The 17,807-nt window shown below is 41.5% G+C and overlaps 1 protein-coding gene across 10 annotated transcripts; it reads right to left on the reverse strand.

Annotated features, from left to right (window-relative positions):
• Positions 1-140: 140 nt before the first annotated feature.
• Positions 141-14,295, reverse strand: LOC128754108 (protein lyl-1-like). 10 transcript variants are annotated; one of them, XM_053856471.1, is made up of 10 exons: positions 14,248-14,292; positions 12,573-12,668; positions 12,056-12,104; positions 10,092-10,170; positions 6,987-7,100; positions 5,993-6,177; positions 5,093-5,478; positions 2,635-3,401; positions 1,476-1,573; positions 141-1,133 (listed from the first exon to the last, which is right to left on the reverse strand). In XM_053856471.1, exons 8-10 carry the CDS (start codon positions 3,246-3,248, stop codon positions 661-663), a joined length of 1,185 nt encoding a protein of 394 aa, XP_053712446.1. In that variant the 5' UTR covers positions 3,249-3,401; positions 5,093-5,478; positions 5,993-6,177; positions 6,987-7,100; positions 10,092-10,170; positions 12,056-12,104; positions 12,573-12,668; positions 14,248-14,292; the 3' UTR covers positions 141-660. The 10 variants fall into 10 exon arrangements, with proteins under 10 accessions (XP_053712446.1, XP_053712447.1, XP_053712444.1 ...); XM_053856472.1 differs by having other exon boundaries at positions 5,993-6,196; XM_053856469.1 differs by having other exon boundaries at positions 5,993-6,196; positions 6,876-7,100.
• Positions 14,296-17,807: the final 3,512 nt, after the last annotated feature.

Consider the following 17,807-nt stretch of genomic DNA (forward strand, 5'->3'; position numbering starts at 1 on the left):
GGAACTGGCTAGTGCTTCAGTGCTGTTTACAGAAGTCAGCATTTGAGACGTACAAATGTGTGTGTTGACATGAACAAATGAGCTGACGCAGAGGTTTTTGCCGCCAAAAGAAGAGGATGTCAAAAGGGGAAGAGAAAACACTTTATTTTCAGTCCAGTACGAGGGTGTCACAACAACTGGGTTGGTCTCCCACACTGTCAACTGCACACTTCTGATTCCAAGCCACTTTGTCTTGTTACGATTTAGATCAGGAAGCGTTTCCCACGTCCAGCTCATATTTGAAACGGCTGCTGTCTCTGTCAGCTAAATCATTTGGAGAAAACTGTAGAGGCAAATGGCACCAGTTAATTCCCAACTTGCTCATCATGGGATCAGCAATAGATGCTGTGTACGATGAGAGAGAGCAGTGATGTTAAGATAAGGATGATGGTGAGAACTGTAGGTGCAGGTTTAAAGTTTCACTCGTAAAACACACTCGACAGAATCAAAACAGAGTTGCAAAACAAAAACGCTCTGGATGACAGAAAAACAACTCAGAATAAATAAATAAACATTAGAAAAGCAACTTTGATGTAAGAAAGAAAACAATGAAAAAAAGTCCAAAAGCAAAGCGTCTCCTGCCACACCGCTCGGCTGTCAGTGTGGCATAGCTTCATGTCCTTATCTGACCTTCACCTTCCCTAGAATTCCCCTGGTCACCACTGACGTCTTCCCCCCGAAGCTCTCCTCGCTGTCCGTGTCGCCATAGCAACTGGACGTTGCGGGAGAGGTGACCAGTGTGATGGCAGAGTCGCTGGAGTCTCGTCCTCGGCGGCCTGTGGTCAGACCGGCTCGTACCGTGCGAGGGGTGTCAGGCTGAGGAGGAGACTCACTCTCGAAAACTTTGTCGGACGCGTTGCTCTCGGCTTCCTCGCCGGCCGAGTCGCCGCCCTTGTCCTGGTCGTTGAGCAGGTTGACCAGGAAGTTGATGTATTTCACGGCCAGCCTGAGGATTTCGTTCTTGCTGAGCTTCTTGTCGGGAGGATGAGTCGGGATGAGCTTCCTCAGCTCGGAGAAGGCTCCGTTCACGTTCTGCTGTCGCCAGCGTTCCCGGCTGTTAGTGAACACTCGCCGGGCAAGTTTCTGAGGAGGACCTGTCCGCAACATAAAAAATCCATCAGTCACTCGACCCACAGTCTGGTTTCATGAGTCGACATCTCATGGAAAGATTAAAAACAGAATGTGAAAATATGGGAATGTACTTTCATATCAGCTCTCAACTTCAAACACAGTTTTCTCCTTCTACCTATTCTAGCTTGAACCCACAATGTATGAGTGAAATGAGTCCTATCTAAAAACGAGGAAACAAACAGTTGGAGTGGAAAAAATTGACTCTGACAAGAGAAAAAAAAAACCTTGGTTGTAGTACTGATATTATGTTGATGTTGACAGGCTTATGCTGCTGTGTTTGATGACCTCGCTTTGGTGAGACTCACAGTCGTTGATCTCCATCTCAAAGTGGGACGAGGGTCTTCTCTTGAGTCGACTGTTTGCAACGACCCGATAGTTTCCCTCTGAGGGGCCCAAGAAGGAGCTGGAGGAGACAGAAGTGGGCAGTGTTGAATGTGAATGAGTTGTTGAATCTCCTCCTCAGCATGTCAGAGCTTCAACCTTCACCAGACAATTGATGGTGACGTAGCAGATGAATATGCTCAGCTGGAGCCAGATCCAAGACTTGAAGTCAGGACACGTCTTGTCAGGCTTCTGGGACACTCTCACTGTACCTTCACACCAAGTCAGTTCCATTCAGGCCACTGAAGGCTGATCTACATGTTGAGTCTCCAGCCTTGAGACTGTTTGGGACGACAGAGTAGTAGCTTGTGTTTCAAGCGGCACATTTCAGGCAACACTGGACAGAATGTTGACGTAAACAACTCCATGCCGTGGCACGTTAACCAGTCAGAGCCAGATTTTAAGGTGGCACATGCTCGTCCATGAACTGGAAGAGAAGCTTCTTGTTTCAATTGCAGGGATTCACGACTCATCAATGGATTCGATAAGCCCAGTTTTTTTAACCCCTTCCTTTTTTTTTTATGCAACGTGAGCGGCAGGGTGTAGGGGTTCATGTTTACTGCCCAGTCACGAGTGGTGTGAAAACAGTAAGCAAAAAGGCCCAGAGACCTAGCAAGAAACACTTCTAGCTCTAGACCTTTATTCTTTAGTTCTTTCCTGCAGTTGCACATGGCAGGAGCACCTCATGAGGGAGCTCATGTCCAGACCAATTTGTCTTTAGCTGTGGGGCCTTGAAGGCCACGCGATGATAACCTTCAGTCATGCGCTACATTTGTTTTTCCCTGCGCCTTCCGACGGTTGTCTGCTGGACTGGACGAGGGGGCACCATCGAGTCTCTGGAGCCAGTGACCTCTTGACCTACTCCTGCTTCCTTAGAGAAGTGGAGGAAGGATTTGACCTGAGCTGGTGTGGCCTTCACTTCATGAGTCAAGTGGTCACAATGTTTTGCCCAATTTAGTGTCATTTTTCTGTTAAATTACAAATACATGTATTGTCCATTCTTTAAATGCTTAAAACATTCTTCAGGAAAGAACACGTATTAAAGACTGGTTTTGAATCACTAGGGGTTTCACCAGATCTCACCTGGTGAAGAAGGTGTGTCCTGGCAGGTACTGCTGAGGCAACATTGGTCCACTGGAGGTTGAAGGTTGGCTTCCTCGAGAACCGGTAGAGCTGCCTACCGGCAAGAGGGTGAGCCCGCTGCGGTAGAGGTCCACATGAGGGCTGTGGATCATGGGGATGGGGTGCAGAGTGGTCAAGTGAGTGTTGAGAGGAAGGGGCGGTTTACTGTGTGCCAGGCTGATGACCGGGATGTGAGGGGGGAGAGGAGAGGAAGAGGATGGGGAAGAGATGGGAACTGGGGAAGGCTGGAGTGGGCTTGGGGAGGACTTGGCTGGGGCTGGGAGAAGCGGCGGTGGGGTGCAGACCGAGACCTGTTTGGACTCCTGCTCCGCCTGAGTGAAAGGCTCCAGAGCAGATCCCTGGTCTGCTTCATGGTCAGTCTGCTTCGACTTGGCACAAGGAAACTGCCGGTGTCTCTTTTTGGCGCGTTTGGCAGAGAGACGTGAGGGCTTGACGGGGTCCACCGGTGGGCTCACAGCTGGGCTGAGCTTCTCCAGGGCAGCGCACGACGGGGGTGAAGAGGAGAAGGAAGACGGGGAAGGAGGTGGGTCGGAGGGCCGACTCTTCTCCATCATTATGGCGGAGTCTTCTCAAGGCGTTCAATTCCAGTTATTTTCCTCTCAGTTTTGTCTCGACGTGTCACTGCTATCACATTCTCTCCCCAGTCACCATCATTTACTCATCAGTTCATCCAGGTGGTGAGGTATTCCAGGAGCAGAAAGATGAGTCTGTGGAGCAAAGATGATAAACATCAACTAAATCCACTTGAACATCTCACGTTCACTTAAAAACACAACGGTCACAGAGTCATTACACGCCTCGGACGTGGAGTGTGAAAGTAAAACTCTCAGTTCATGTTTGGAGTTGACGCAACCAAAATCTACTGTAGTTGTGTAATCGAGCCTCGGAACCGACGACCCAAAACCAGACTAAAGTGACGGAGGGGTCATTTCATCCCTGCAAAACCTTTCTCTATCTTTCAGCAGCATTGAAAAGAAGCAGGGACCATACTGTTGTCCTGACCTTACACTTACACTCTCTCTACATCACAGTAGTTTCAGAGAAAATACACTTGAAATAGCTGGATGACATCAGAGTCTTGGTGTATATATACCTACATGTACATAATATCTCAATGCCATGTTGATCTAAACTCAGCGTTATTGTTCTTTTGTGTGGGGTGTGTGTAGCTTTTTATTCTTCCTCTTTTCTCTCATCAACTGTCTGTATTCTGTATTCTGCTTCTTTTCACACCGTGAGTCAGAGTTTCTCTGATGCTGCGTTAAACTAGCATGCAGATTCTATCATAGTTTGAAAAAGCAGCAAATAAGACTTGGCGATTTTTACAAATCTGCAGATGAGAATTTTCCCCTGTTTATTGCACTAGAATATACAGCATTAAACATTTCACTTGACAGTGTTTACTCGTGTAAAAAACTATAATACTCACTAATAAGCTTGTTGTTCTTCAAACAGGACCCTGGTAACTTTCAATATTATGTTTGATGGGATTACATACTAGAATATATCACAATGAAAAAAGAGCAAAGCAAAAGAAAGATGGAAAACAAACGACATGCTTATCTACTGTTTATAATCAGTAGTTAAGGTGGAGTTCAGAGTGAACTTCAGGTGACTGCTCCAGGGTTAAATAGAGTCGGGCTAAACACGAATTAGTACAATGAATTATAACTGTCTTATATGCTTCAAATACACTTATGAATGATAAGTTTATTCATGGTTACTTTTGTTCCCTAATCTAAAGTGTAGCCTGTAGTTTAGGGAATGTTGCGAAAGGCATAAAATGGAAAAGTAAAAATAAAACTGTTGGGCTGCGTGACTACGTTATCTAATATAGTTCAAATGTACTTTAGTGACTATAACTAAATGTAAGGACTTCATATGTCTACAAGAACAAAAAAAATAAAGTCATTTAGTGGATGTATTTCATTGCACATTTTGATATTAAGAATTTTTATATATCTGTCTAATTTAATAGACAAATAAATAAACTTTATAAAGTTAACATTTCTGCAATAAAATATACGTATAAGACATCAAATGATACAGCTTAGGTAAAATATACTACTCACTCAGATTCATATTTAAGTGACCTGAGGACAATATTATCCAACAAATATCTTCTTCAAACATCACCAACATTCATGCGAAATTGTAGCCATTATATCAACCTTTGGATGTCAACACTAGCAACATAAATGAGATGAGATGAGATTGATGATGATGATAATGTTCAATAAGTTAGTTTGGCATTCAATAACATATGAAAAAAACTATTATCAGTATTCCAAGTCACGCTACATTAATATGAGACAATAAAATATGAAGCCGACATAAATACTTATGTTTCATAAGGCATGTCAGAGTACTAGTAAGAAAAAAGCAGGACGATACTCACCCTACATTGTTGCGTCTCACTGTTCCCCTTGCTTGAAGTCCACGTTTCTTCAGATGTTGTCGGTGGAGTCCCACTCTCACGGTCGCCTCTTACCCTCCAGGTACTCCCCTCCAGCATTCAAGTGGTACATATCTGATAACGGCGCCAGACTCAGGGGCTCAAACATAAAATTGTGTTTTCTTTGGCTGCGAAGTTGATGAAGGCAATGAGACAGAAGATGAGTCTGTCCATCAGTCATCGCTCTGTGTCGCCGTCTCCTCTCTCTCTCATGGCCAGAGAGACTCAAGCCTCATGTTGGAGTCCAGCGGTGAAGCTCTGGTACTGGCTGGTGAGCTGGGAGAGAGCGAGGGAGAGGGAGCCATGTTGCAAGGAGAGTTTTCCGCTCCCTGCTGGACAAGAGGATGTGCTCGTACAATATGGTGGCGGCTGATAAGAGACTCAAAAGCTGCCTGTGGCCTGCAGATAAGGAACCTCCACCACACCCCGCCTCCCCCTCTACCAATACCAATACACATTTCATAACACGTTTGAACAAACTGGAGTCCCTGAATTAGAGAAGACAATTATAGATATCGGTGAGTAAATGAAGAGACAATGTTGTGCGACAAACACACACCACTGTGATGCACGTCCACACAAAGACAATGTTGCAGTAGAAGCATTTGGGGATTTACCAAGTGATTTACCAAGAATCACTGCTCAACAGAATTCCATGAGGTAATATTACATCAAAATAACGTGTCCCATATATATAAATAAATATATATATATATATATATATATATATATATATAATAATACGCATAAATGTATAGAAAAAATACCACAACAGAACACAAACAATGGACTATTTCCACATGAGCTTCATAGTCAGCTTCATAGTGTGACCTCGAAACACACCTTAGAGGCGCATCAACATACTGTAGTCAAAGGCTGCACGTGGTTCAGGATTGTCTTTTAGAGGAGGTAAACCGCCAACCTTCAGACACAGTCATCACCCTCCATCTTCCTCCTTTCCCATCAAGTGAGTCTGCCTCCTCCAACACTCTTTGTCCACCACGTCTCCCCACTGAATGTGTCATGACCTGAAAAACAATAGGTGTTCTGGAAAGCAAATTATGAATAAGCTTTTTATACATGACCTCTTTAGTAACAATGAAGTATAGTTCTGTAGTAAAATGTTACTTGTCAGACACAAATGCGATTATTGTTGTTGTTATTCTCTCCTTGTCTGTGAATCACTTTGCATTTGAAGATAATGTGTGGTGATAAATTGTTAACTAGATCTCACTTGTCTTGTGGCTGTTCAGAACGCACCTCATACATTAATGTAATAACTATAAAAATACATCTAATACATAGAGGGTTCCATCCAAATGAACATTATTTTGCTCTCTAGTTATTATTGTTGTTATTAACTTTTTAAATGAATACTAGGGAAGAAATTCTTGTGAGATTCTTGATCATAGAGCGAGCTTCTGGTCACTTCCCTTGAAACATCCTTCCAAAAACAAGCAATACAGTCACATGAGATTTTTTCTCATGGCATTTCTCCCACACCTGTGCGGCCGACGACCACCATCATTATGGTAACTTTCCTCTCAAACTTTTCCCTCGCTTCCTTCCTGAATGTCCCTCTCTTAGCTATATGCTGCTCTTTGTACTCGCACAATTCATCCCGAACTCTTGTCGTCGCTCTCGAGCGGCCTCCGGGTCCGTTTTTTTTTCAGTCCCATATCCGTTTCAGACGGTCTAAAACACTGTATAAGAGCTTTACAGTCACCTGACCTCTGAGGTCCTGGGAACGACGGCAGTTTGCTGAGCAACAAATGTGTCATCGCCGTCATCTTCATTGTTTTCTTCTCAGCGGTCTGCTTATTATTGTTGTTATTACCGTGGTAACCACATCAGCATCGCCACTATACTGTAGACTTTCTTTTCTCTCTTTTGCATTCAGCAGCTGTGGTTCCAGTTGAGCACCAGTGGTTCTGCAGATGCAGCTTCTGGACTGTAACAATGAAAAAAAGAAAATAAATGTACGGTCCTATTATTAGACGTGATGGCAACTTTTTCATGAAAGTATCACAAATGGCCCCAAACCAATCAACACAACTACCAAAACAGCAAAAATATTTTATCTCAGTAAAATGGTACAAGAAAACCCCTGCGTTCTGACACTGTAAAAATTCCACTGAGCCTTTTTTGTCTTGCTGAAGTATAAAATAAAATAAAGAAGCCACAGCTGCGCTGGGACACATAACAAGGCCCAGAACTGTCGCTCTCTGGAGGCCTTCCAGGCTAACACAGAGGTCTTCCAAGGCAAATGGTGGCATGAACAGTAATTTCTGTATCTTATCCTAGGTCTGCCCTGGGGTCTCCCCCCAGTTGGACATGCCAGGAAGACCTCACTCCCTTGGTGGACCAGCATGAGCAAGTAGCACATGGTTCATCTAAAGCAGTAAAATCATTCGTGAAAGTATGTTTTGTTATCCAAAAAAATGTTTAAATTTCTTTTATTTTAGTTTTAATTAAATGTAGATTTTTTTATCATCAAAGCAGCATGTTTGGGAAACAACTGGAAAAATGTAAACTGTATAACTGTCCTTGAAATCATCTTATCAAGTTATCAAACTGGCTTTTAAGAAGATGCAATTATTAATTAAAATGATGGATAACTATGTATAATTAATTCAACTGAATGTTTTACTACCTTTGACCAGGCCAGAGTACAAAAAAAAGGAGACTGATAAACATGAGACACATACATGCGTCATCATAAAAGGTTTGACTGAGTACACACACACATCGCTGACATAGTGCTTTGGCCAGCATCTCCCCTTAAACCTAACCACCTACAAAAATGGCTGAACTGAACTATTACTCTGAACCAAACAAAAACCCAATTATAATAACCCAGCTATTTTATAAAATGCTGCCAAAATGTCCTAACTCTGTTGATTAAAAACTCATACAGGTTCTCACAAAGCTAGAAGTACGAGAACACACGCGCGCTCACACACACACGCACGTAATCTTAGGTCAAGAAAACACTCACACACTCCCTGAAGCAGGCTCCATGGCCGCGCTTCCTCATTGGCCTGTAAACACTATTGTGTGCCGAGTGATAGGGATCACTGGAACCTAATTGTTTGGGGTAATATTTCGCAAAGCCTTTCGGAGAGAAAGTGACCAACAATACTTCAAGCGCTGGTGAGGACGGACACTCTCGTCTCTCACATGCCGACTGCATGCAAGCGGCTCGTCACTCATTTCCTTCATCGCAACCATTGACATGAAAAAATCAATTGTGTGGCCCTGTCATTTACACCATGAATCAACGATATATTCAGAAATTTCGTGAATATTATATTATATTATATTCGTGAAATTTAGGAATATTTAGTTGAAATATAGGTTTTGTCTCTCAAAATCAATTCAAGTTTTTTGTAAATATTCTGTTGAATATTGAATCCAATGATGGTGTCCCATCAATCCAAATCCTGAAATATTCAATTTAGTTGGATTCAAATTCTAATCACAGAACAAGACAAATCTGTGAATAGAATGTTTTTATTCCAACTGATATCGCTCATAGTAAAGTGTAGTTCTATTTTGGTGATGCCAACCATAGTTAGTGTGACAGACTTGCCACATATGGATGGTCACACACACTGCTCCATGCTCAGGAAGCACCTGGCTCAGGCCGAGCAAGCGGACGCCAAGGACAGCTGTTTCCTGTGCTCGCTTCCCGGTTGAGCAGGCCAGTGAACGTTGAGGGGAGAGGGGTGTCAGTGTGACGGTGGGTTGGTTGAAGATGATTACAGTTTTTGGTGGCAAAGTTTTCCAAACAGGACGTGTCTGCCATGGGCACAGGTGTGAAGGCCGGAGTGGCTCACTCTCATGCGGACCGACCACAAGAACAAGGAGGAATCAAAGAGCCGACAGGACAGTTGCATTCAAGAGACCAGGAACAAGAGAAAGAGGTTTCCTTTATTGTGTCCTGTTGCAGATAAGACTTTCTCAGCTGGGGGGGAAGAGCCTAATCAGAACACAACGGACTCGATCAATAGTTTCCTTGAGTGCACACTAATGTCTCACCACACTTCAACAGCTGAACAACAGCCAAAGAAATTTTCTACAATTCATACAAAGGTCTCAAACTTTAGTCCTGCGGGCACGAAATTCTGCGGCCCGCCACTAGACAAAATTATTGCACCCTCTGTAGAATGGCATGTGGTCAGGAGAAACAACAGTTGAAGCCCAATGGTAGACACCTGCGAGTGATACCGTGGAAGCGTATATATATATATATATATATATATATATATATATATATATATATATATATGCAAATATTACCACATAAATTCAGATAGCACTCACAGAGAAGACAAAAAACTTACTACCAGAGGGCCGGTACAAGATTTCTGTCCCACAATGCATGATGGGAAATGTCACTCTCACAATACGATGACCCAACACGCTTTTTTTAAGGATAGGAACCGTGAGTGCAAAGCATATGTGTGGGGATGTAGCAGGATATTTTAAGCCAGGTGTGGTGCCTTCATGCCACTGAGCATTAAGCTGGCTTGTTAAGTTAAATGAGAATGTAGTTAAAATGTGAAATGTCATGAGAGAGTCAGAGAAATGTAAATATCCATTGACAACACATCAACAAAGCATGACAACAAAATATAATAGTTTGTTTAAATAACTGAGAACTTTTCACAACAATGTTCTCTTTCATCCACTAAAATTGCTGTACATAGTACATAGACCGAAAAGACAAAAAATCTGTGCTGATTAAAAAAAAACGAATCTCCTAATTTCAAGATTAAATATCTTTAATGGCTTAAACCTGTGTATTGTATCAGTAAAGGTGCATTACTTTTATTGCTAAGGATGTAAATTTCTTGAGGACGACATTTGCGTGTTTATGGTGACCCAGGATCAAGAAGACATTGTGTGGAACAGCAGCTTTTCATCTCGCATTTCTCACCATCAGCGCGGCTGTCGCCCAATTTCCGCCACGATATTGCATCTTTGTCGGGGTCCTGATCAGGTGGCCTACCCCCATCCTGCAATAATAGGAAAATGTGGATCACTTTTCCAGTCTGTCCTCACTTTTCAGTGTGAATCCAAAATACACACTTCCTCTGAACCTGCTTGCTTGTTTTGGAAAGCCATAACTCAGCAGTGAATAACATGTTGTTGTTTATGACCAGACATGAAAAACATTTGTAGCTTTCCAAGTTAAAAAGAGAAATTAGTGAGCCACATTGATTTAATTAAAGTTCACCACCTCATGAGATTACAGAACTGAACCATGTTCTTATCTATATCTGTCTATACATCATTATTCCAAGGGCAAAAGTTGTCGAGGATGAGATTCACTAAACTGGACATAAACTTTAAAGCTCTAGTGAAAAGGGCATCGCATGAGGAGGTTTTAACGATGAGTCAGCACCTGATTTATACTTGAAAGGCAATTCAAACAGCAGCTTAATGGTCATCATGAATGGATGTGACATTTAAATATGCAAAAGACTGTGAGAAATTAAAATCATATAGCGTTATTGGTACAAATTAATACTTTAAAAAGACGACAATGTGTCGAAGAGAAACTGGAAACATGTTAATGAAAATAATGGAACGCAAGTACATGGACATTATTCAACAACGCTCAAATAAACAAGTCCACGAAATACCAACAGAAGTTTGTTATGTTCAAGTGCTCCACTAGATGGCGACAAAACACTGCACCGTCAATACGGGGTGCGCACTGCAAAGAAATAAGTAGCGCCTTTATCTCTGATTTAGCGGTATAATTTTTCAATGTATTCACACATTAAGGCAAAATTAGCCACATTTCAAATACTTAAATGACAATTTAAACATTGAGTCAATACCTAAATCATAAATCTAATTGTTAAATCTAAATCTTCTGACATACATTTATTAAATAGATAGATTAAGATGTAGAGATAAGGTTTAGATATAGATGACACATTTCATTTTAACACTTGACATTATTGTATATATGTCATAAATGCAGCACCTCCTAATCAATGGAACATAGTGCTGGTGAATCAGTGAAAAACAGGAATGTTTCTGTCGGCACCTCCTACATCAAGGACTGCATCATATCTGCTCTGAACCATCTCCTGAAGAGAACCTGCGTGTATCTTTCAAGCATCAACATGTCATTATTTTCAACAGGTTTCATGTATTATTTCCCAAAGCTGAAATGTCAACTCCTTTTGAAAATAAGCCACAAGGGACAAATTCACAGAAGTGATGCCATACAGTAAAATAAAAGCAGGCAAGATGCTAGAACTAACTAAATAAATAAAAACCATAGGCTCTATGTATAAATGGGGGCATATGGATTCAATTGCGATCATTTACAGCACGCAAAAATTTGATTTCGCTCAAGATTAAGGCACATATATTATTATAAAAATAGCCTGTAATTAATCATCATAAAATACCAATTTGCATCATCTTCAACCAGGCTATATTTTGCTCTGAAATGGTCACTGAAAGTTCACTCTAAACAACATCGTAATTATAAGTTTACTGTATTGTTCTTCATTCTACAGTGTTACCAAAAATTATATGAACAGGAAGACTGTTATATATTCTAAATATTTCATTTAAAAAGAAATTCCCTTGACATATATATATATAACAAAGGGAGTATGGCATGTTAAGCATAGCAAAAGATAAACTGCTATTGAAGCAAGAATGTTTAAATTTTAACTTTTTTGGTAGGAATTTGGTAGGGTCTGAGCAGCAGTGACAAATAAAGTGATATTTTTCTGAAAACGCTTTTGTTCACTAACTAAGCAAACCAAAAATTCCAGACACAAATAAATTACTTTACATTTCATGGTACAAATGGTATAAATAAATGTCAATTAAAACAACAACAACAACAAAAAAACAATAAAGAGCACAAACCTCCAAGAAGCAGCTTCAGCCCACCTCCAAAACCCAGCGACAAAGCCTCCTTCAAAAGAAAAAAAAAATCCAGGATTCAAACGTTTATTTTGAACATGGGCAAACTAACAGCATTAAAACCATGACCTCCTTATTGAAGTAGAATGAGATTTAAATGTGACATTTATAAAGTGAATTAAAGTTCATGACAAGAACAGAAGAACTACTGTAACAGAAGAAATCCAGCAAGGGATGCCGGTTTCTTTGGTCAGTGACTTTGACAGGGACATAAAGCCATTCCATAAGATTGAACATCACATTAATTTTTTTATATTTCCAGTAAATAATATAGTGTGAATATTAATTTTCAGGTACAGGAAATGCATTTAGATGTGCTCATTTGACCCTTTATGAGCAGTTTTAATGCAAGACGACCGCACAATACCTACGGCTGGGCCCAAAAACGCACAAAGGATGTTTCAAATTGAGCCCGACTGTTGTTAACCCAATGTTTGGAAACACACACTTGCGCACATACAGACGTGTTCTCTGCTGGTGGGCCGCTGCAGCTCACCACTCAGGATGTGGGTGGTCCAGACCAGGTGGAGGAGAGAGGGATTAACACCAAATCCGCCTGAAGGAGAGAGAAATGGTGAGCGAGGGGAGATATGCATGTGTCCACCAGATGTGCCTTGACACGGCCTTCGGTAGTTTATGAAAACCGAGAGGGACTGAAGACAACTGCGACAAAAATAACTCTTTCATGTTTCATGAAGCACTTTGCTACTCTCCGAGTGTGTGTGTGCGCGGCTGTATGTGTTTGGCCTTGTCGTCTGTCATTACCATTTTGACAAAACACAAACAAATCTTCACACACACGCACATTTGTTCACTCCTTCCATCCCCACAGGAACTTGCGCAGCGTGCAATTATACAGTATAAACCAGTGAAGACCACCTGTCAAAACATGTCCAATTACTGTTTGTGTGCTTCCAGGAGGTGATGATTCCCGACTCCCGACTGCAGAATGTCATTTGTTTTGGATCTAAAGATAAAAATTAGACCCTTGTATTACTTGAATGTGCTTTTGTCTGCAAACAAAAAGCAGACAAACGTCAATGTCTGCACTGCAGTCATTTTTTTGAACGTCGTCTCTTGGTAAGGAGCTACAGGAAGCGCGGCACATCTAATACAGACCTTTATGACCAGTGATTATTTAAAATTGGACCACAATTGGGCGAGTTAAAGTCAGCAAAATATAGCATTGGAGTTTAAAACAATCAAATGGGCGTTACAATACTGCTCATGTACACAGCTGATGACAAGGATCGTCTTCCTCTGACATCATTCCACATCATGGATTGCAGTTCCTATCCCCTCTGTTGCATTTCCCAACAAGTCACACCAGTCTCTTCATGCCGCCATCCATGAACCTCATCGGTTGTTTTCCTGCTTATCTTCACCTTCCGCATGCTTCATCAATAATGTCCTCCAATATTTTCTGTCCCCAAATTTCTCCACATGAAGTGTCCCTCTGAAAGACTTGTATATGATCGTGTCACTTCTAATGAAAACCTGAGCATCTCCAACTCCGACAGTCCAAACCATCACAGACGAGTCGTCCCAGTCCCAGCTCACACCTGCACCTCTCCACCTGCAGCATCATCCTTACTCGTGATACAAATCACTGCATCATCAGCAAACATCACTATCCATGGAGAAGCTACTCAAACCTCATCTGTCAATCTGCACCTCACCACAGCAAGAAGTGGCAGACACCTGATGCCTCTGTCACACAACAAACACCTCAAACCGTCTCAGCATCTTTAGAATGAAAATCAGCTGCATTTAATAAATTAATTCCAATTTATAATTCGAAAAAAAATCCGAGAAATATCTTAAAAATGGACCAGTAAATTACTGACTACTAACAATTACTAACAATTTCGGCTTTCAACGATTTACAAAAAAAATATTGTTGTTTCATTACAAAATGTTTTGTCTCATTTACTTAACAAATACGTTGCTTTTCAAGCTAATTTGCAGATGGATTAAGAGATGTTAGCTTGGAAGCTAATTTGAGCTAGCAGTTAAGCAATAAAATAACGATTATTTAAAAATATATGTACTTGTCATTGTAGCTTGAAGGCTTTCGCAGGATGATGGTTGAAAATAGTTCACTAACGTGACGTCTAATTTAGCCTTTAACTTACCTTAGCGTTAGCATCTCCAATGACGTACGGCGCGCTATGATAAACATGAGCACTGCCACCTACTGGTTGAAAATTGCAAGTGCGCTCCAACCATTCACCAGTTTTTAGTATTTAACTTTAGTTTTTAAATATGGTGTGATTGCTTTCTTAAAATCTAAATATTAAAGTCGCTTTCGGTAAAGTGTTTCCTTTACTTCCACCCCCTGGTTTTAATGTTGAGACTGGTTGTGCTATATAGCAACCTCGAGCTATTCCAAGGGCACTGTGTGACCCGGAGGACTACCATGGGTTCAGTACACTGGAAACACTGGACGATAAATGACATCCTCTCAAATACTTGTCTCATTGCTGAGTTTTCACAATAATTGCCAATGGTGTGTGTGGACTACTCCCTGGGTCTCTGTGGCCCTGTGGGTGACCCCAGTACTTGTGCGACATTAAGATGACGTCCGATTTCAATTCTCTTACATTTAAAACGGCACATACTCCTAAATGCTTCCACAGTTATCTTGCTGTTGTGCTGGCGTCTGTATTGTAGTTTCTTTACTATTTTCACAAACCTGTTTGAGTTCTAGTAAAAACATTTTTTTAAGACGTGTTTGTCCAGTTGGTTGGCATATGTACTGCATTATCTCAGTGAAGAGTTCCTGCAAAGTTCAGTTGTCTCCCGGAGTGTATTTGTGTGTAGGCCTATAAACTCAGACTCAGGCTCGTGCCAAATCCATAAAAGCAAACCAGGTAAATATGTTGTTTTATGTTGCTGTATTGTAATTTCTCTCAAATAAAAAGAGCTGTTTTTACCAAAAAGGGCCTCAGTTGGATCCCATTTATCCTACAGTAATTGTTTGCTGTAATAATCAGTGTCTTTTTATCCATCCTGCTTGGAGTCACATTCTCCTGAGCAGCATCATGGAAACAAAACCGTTTAGGAATGGGCACCACTGCAATGTTGCAATGGAAGACGCATAAATAGAAATTAAAATATCCAGGAATCATTGAAATAGAAGTCTCAAAGTTGAATGTCTCCCGTTAAAGAAGATATCGGGCCGACCAGCAAAAGCTATGGATAACAATGTTGGGACTTAAACAAATTAACTTAGATTGATAAATTGCATAGAGAAATAATTACCACAAATAACAGATTCATCTTGTATTAACTTTCTTTCACAGGGGAAAGGTTTCAATGCAATATGATGTCATAAGAAAAACATCCATGACGAAGAAGATTAAATGAGATTGTACTGATGGATGGAAAATTCAAGTTTAGTAAACTACAGAATAGAAGCACAAAAATGCTTATCGTTCTCAAATAGGTCTCAAATATTAAAATGAGATTAATAGGAATTAATTAATTATAAATTCACAATATAGGTTTTCTTGTTCAGCCCCACCCCTACTGGACTCATATGGTTGAAATCAAATTAAAAACTAAGGAAAACTTGGAAATTGGCTGAAAGGTGGAAGAACATTTGCCCCTCGAGAAGAAACCCGAGACCCTCTCCTGTGTTGTGAGTTGGTGGTTTATTTAACCACAGAGAAGCCTGATGCGACAACTCGCTGTGAAGGCTGAACAAGGACACTGATGTCTGACTCAGTTTAAAGAACAACTAATGTACTGGTTTGACTGTATAAATTATTTTCGACCCTATTGAACACACCAGTATGTGCCTGGACAAAACTGATCTCTGATTTAAAATTAGAAAATGTGCCCACACACCATTTCACACATGAGAGTATGTGCTGTTCATGTGCACACACACAACACATGTTAAATTAAGATCATAATCAGCTTACTTAAATCTGGCACAACATCTCTTATCTGATGCAAAGCAGACAGAGTCTCAGCCAGGGCTCGGTCTAGTACGGAGGTGGGAATGGTGTGCTGGAAGCGGAGTCAAGCTCACTGTGATGTAACAGTGGGCTTTGGTCTTCTATTGCTTACAGCATCATGGCGAGCAGGACTTCAACATCTGAGACATATGCATGAGTCAGGAAAGTTAGTTTACATGCCCATGAAACTATTTTTTTCTATTGAAGAATTCTATTTTTGGCCCTTTGTGTGATTGAGTTTGACACCCATGCTATTGGGGGATTCTAAAGTGACGTGGCAACCCTACACGTACTTCAGGTCACAACAGAAGCGTAGTCTGGACCAGGGTGGTGTCGAGCTTGACTCAATGACTTCTGACTCCACGGCGTCATCCCGCTCAGCTGAGCCAGAACACGCTGCTGACATGACAAATCCACTTTTAACTCTGCCTTTCCTCCCTCCTTTATCTTATTACTCAAAGTTGGCCCTTCTCAAAAACCCAAACTCTTCCCAGATGTTTGTTTCTGCTGATTCAGGCTTGGTGTCTGCAGCTGGTGAAGGAAACAAGTGTTTGATCCAAAAATAATGAAAGGATTATCAGGCCAGGACTCATTAATGATCTCTGGCTCGGCTCCACAGCACCTGTCAGGTCAGCCTTTTTTTACGAGAGCTCAACACAGGAGGAGATGCGGAGCAGAGGAGAAGCGGTTTGGAGGGAGGAGAAGCAGGGAAATGGGAGGAGGAGAGGAAAGAGGGATACTTGTGATGTTTATGGGCTTCAGGGTGGCACAAAATACCACAGCATGTTGTTTATTTCAGCTGCGCAATGTTCCCTTTAAGAGCTTTCGCACTCAAGTCGACGTTCATTTTAAATGGTGGCCAGTTGTTTTTGTTCGGAGTCGGATTTCATTGAATTAAGAGCATAAATGTTTTATTTGCGGAAAACCTTGCTGGGAGCTAGAAGCAATGTAATTAGCTTTACATCACATTTGTTTTACCAGGTTTATACCAGGTGGCTGCAAGGAGGGATGAGGGGCACGGGACACCCTGGAAAGCTCAACAGGCCATGACATTTAGACAACACGGACAATTTCAGGTCACCACCTCTGTGATTTGGATTGTGGGAGGAAAACTAGAGTGCCCAGAGGGCGGCTCACGGGAATTTGGGGAAAACTACATACAGCAAGGAATGAATGGGAATCAAACCCACAACCATGTTGCTGTGGGGCTGTATTTAACTACCTTCAGTTGGGTCCAGCTCCAGAGATACAGGAACCGGATTGTCGACAGCAACTTGCTTTTATTGACCTCGAGGAAATTGATTCCGATAAGTTATTGATGGCGCAGAGGTTGTGTTAAAACTGAGGTCACCCATCCGAACTACAGAGCAGGGTCTTAAGAGAGAGCTCATTAGGGTTGGTTGTCAAAATGTTTATAGCCGACACTTCCTTTGTTTATCCGGGCTGCATCCCTCCGACAATAAGGCTTAAGTGCTCCTCATTAGTGATGAGGCAACAGGGCAACAAACAGACTGTCCAACAGGTGAGCGCTGACTTGGACCGCTCGTGCTGTTTAGAAAACAAGCCTGTTACCTTGGATTTAGTTTAAGAACGTGAGCACGAGAGGTTTGCACGACAGCTTTGGTGCCTCGGTGTCGGTCAAGTTCACTGTGTTGAATCAGGTCCTTTTTTTCAGGTTTTCTAACCAAGAATAAGATGAACACACTAAAGTTCTTTGTGATATAACTGCA

The sequence above is a fragment of the Synchiropus splendidus genome, chromosome 2 (assembly GCF_027744825.2).
Source record: "Synchiropus splendidus isolate RoL2022-P1 chromosome 2, RoL_Sspl_1.0, whole genome shotgun sequence".
Lineage (NCBI taxonomy): Eukaryota > Metazoa > Chordata > Actinopteri > Syngnathiformes > Callionymidae > Synchiropus > Synchiropus splendidus.

Coding starts and splice junctions, on each gene's coding strand:
- LOC128754108 (XM_053856467.1), bottom strand. CDS start 3,248: ATGATGGAGAAGAGTCGGCCCTCCGACCCACCTCCTTCCCCGTCTTCC. Junction 1,574..2,634: donor GGACACACCTTCTTCACCAG/GTGAGATCTGGT, acceptor TGTCTCCTCCAG/CTCCTTCTTGGGCCCCTCAG. Junction 1,134..1,475: donor TGAGATGGAGATCAACGACT/GTGAGTCTCACC, acceptor TGTTGCGGACAG/GTCCTCCTCAGAAACTTGCC.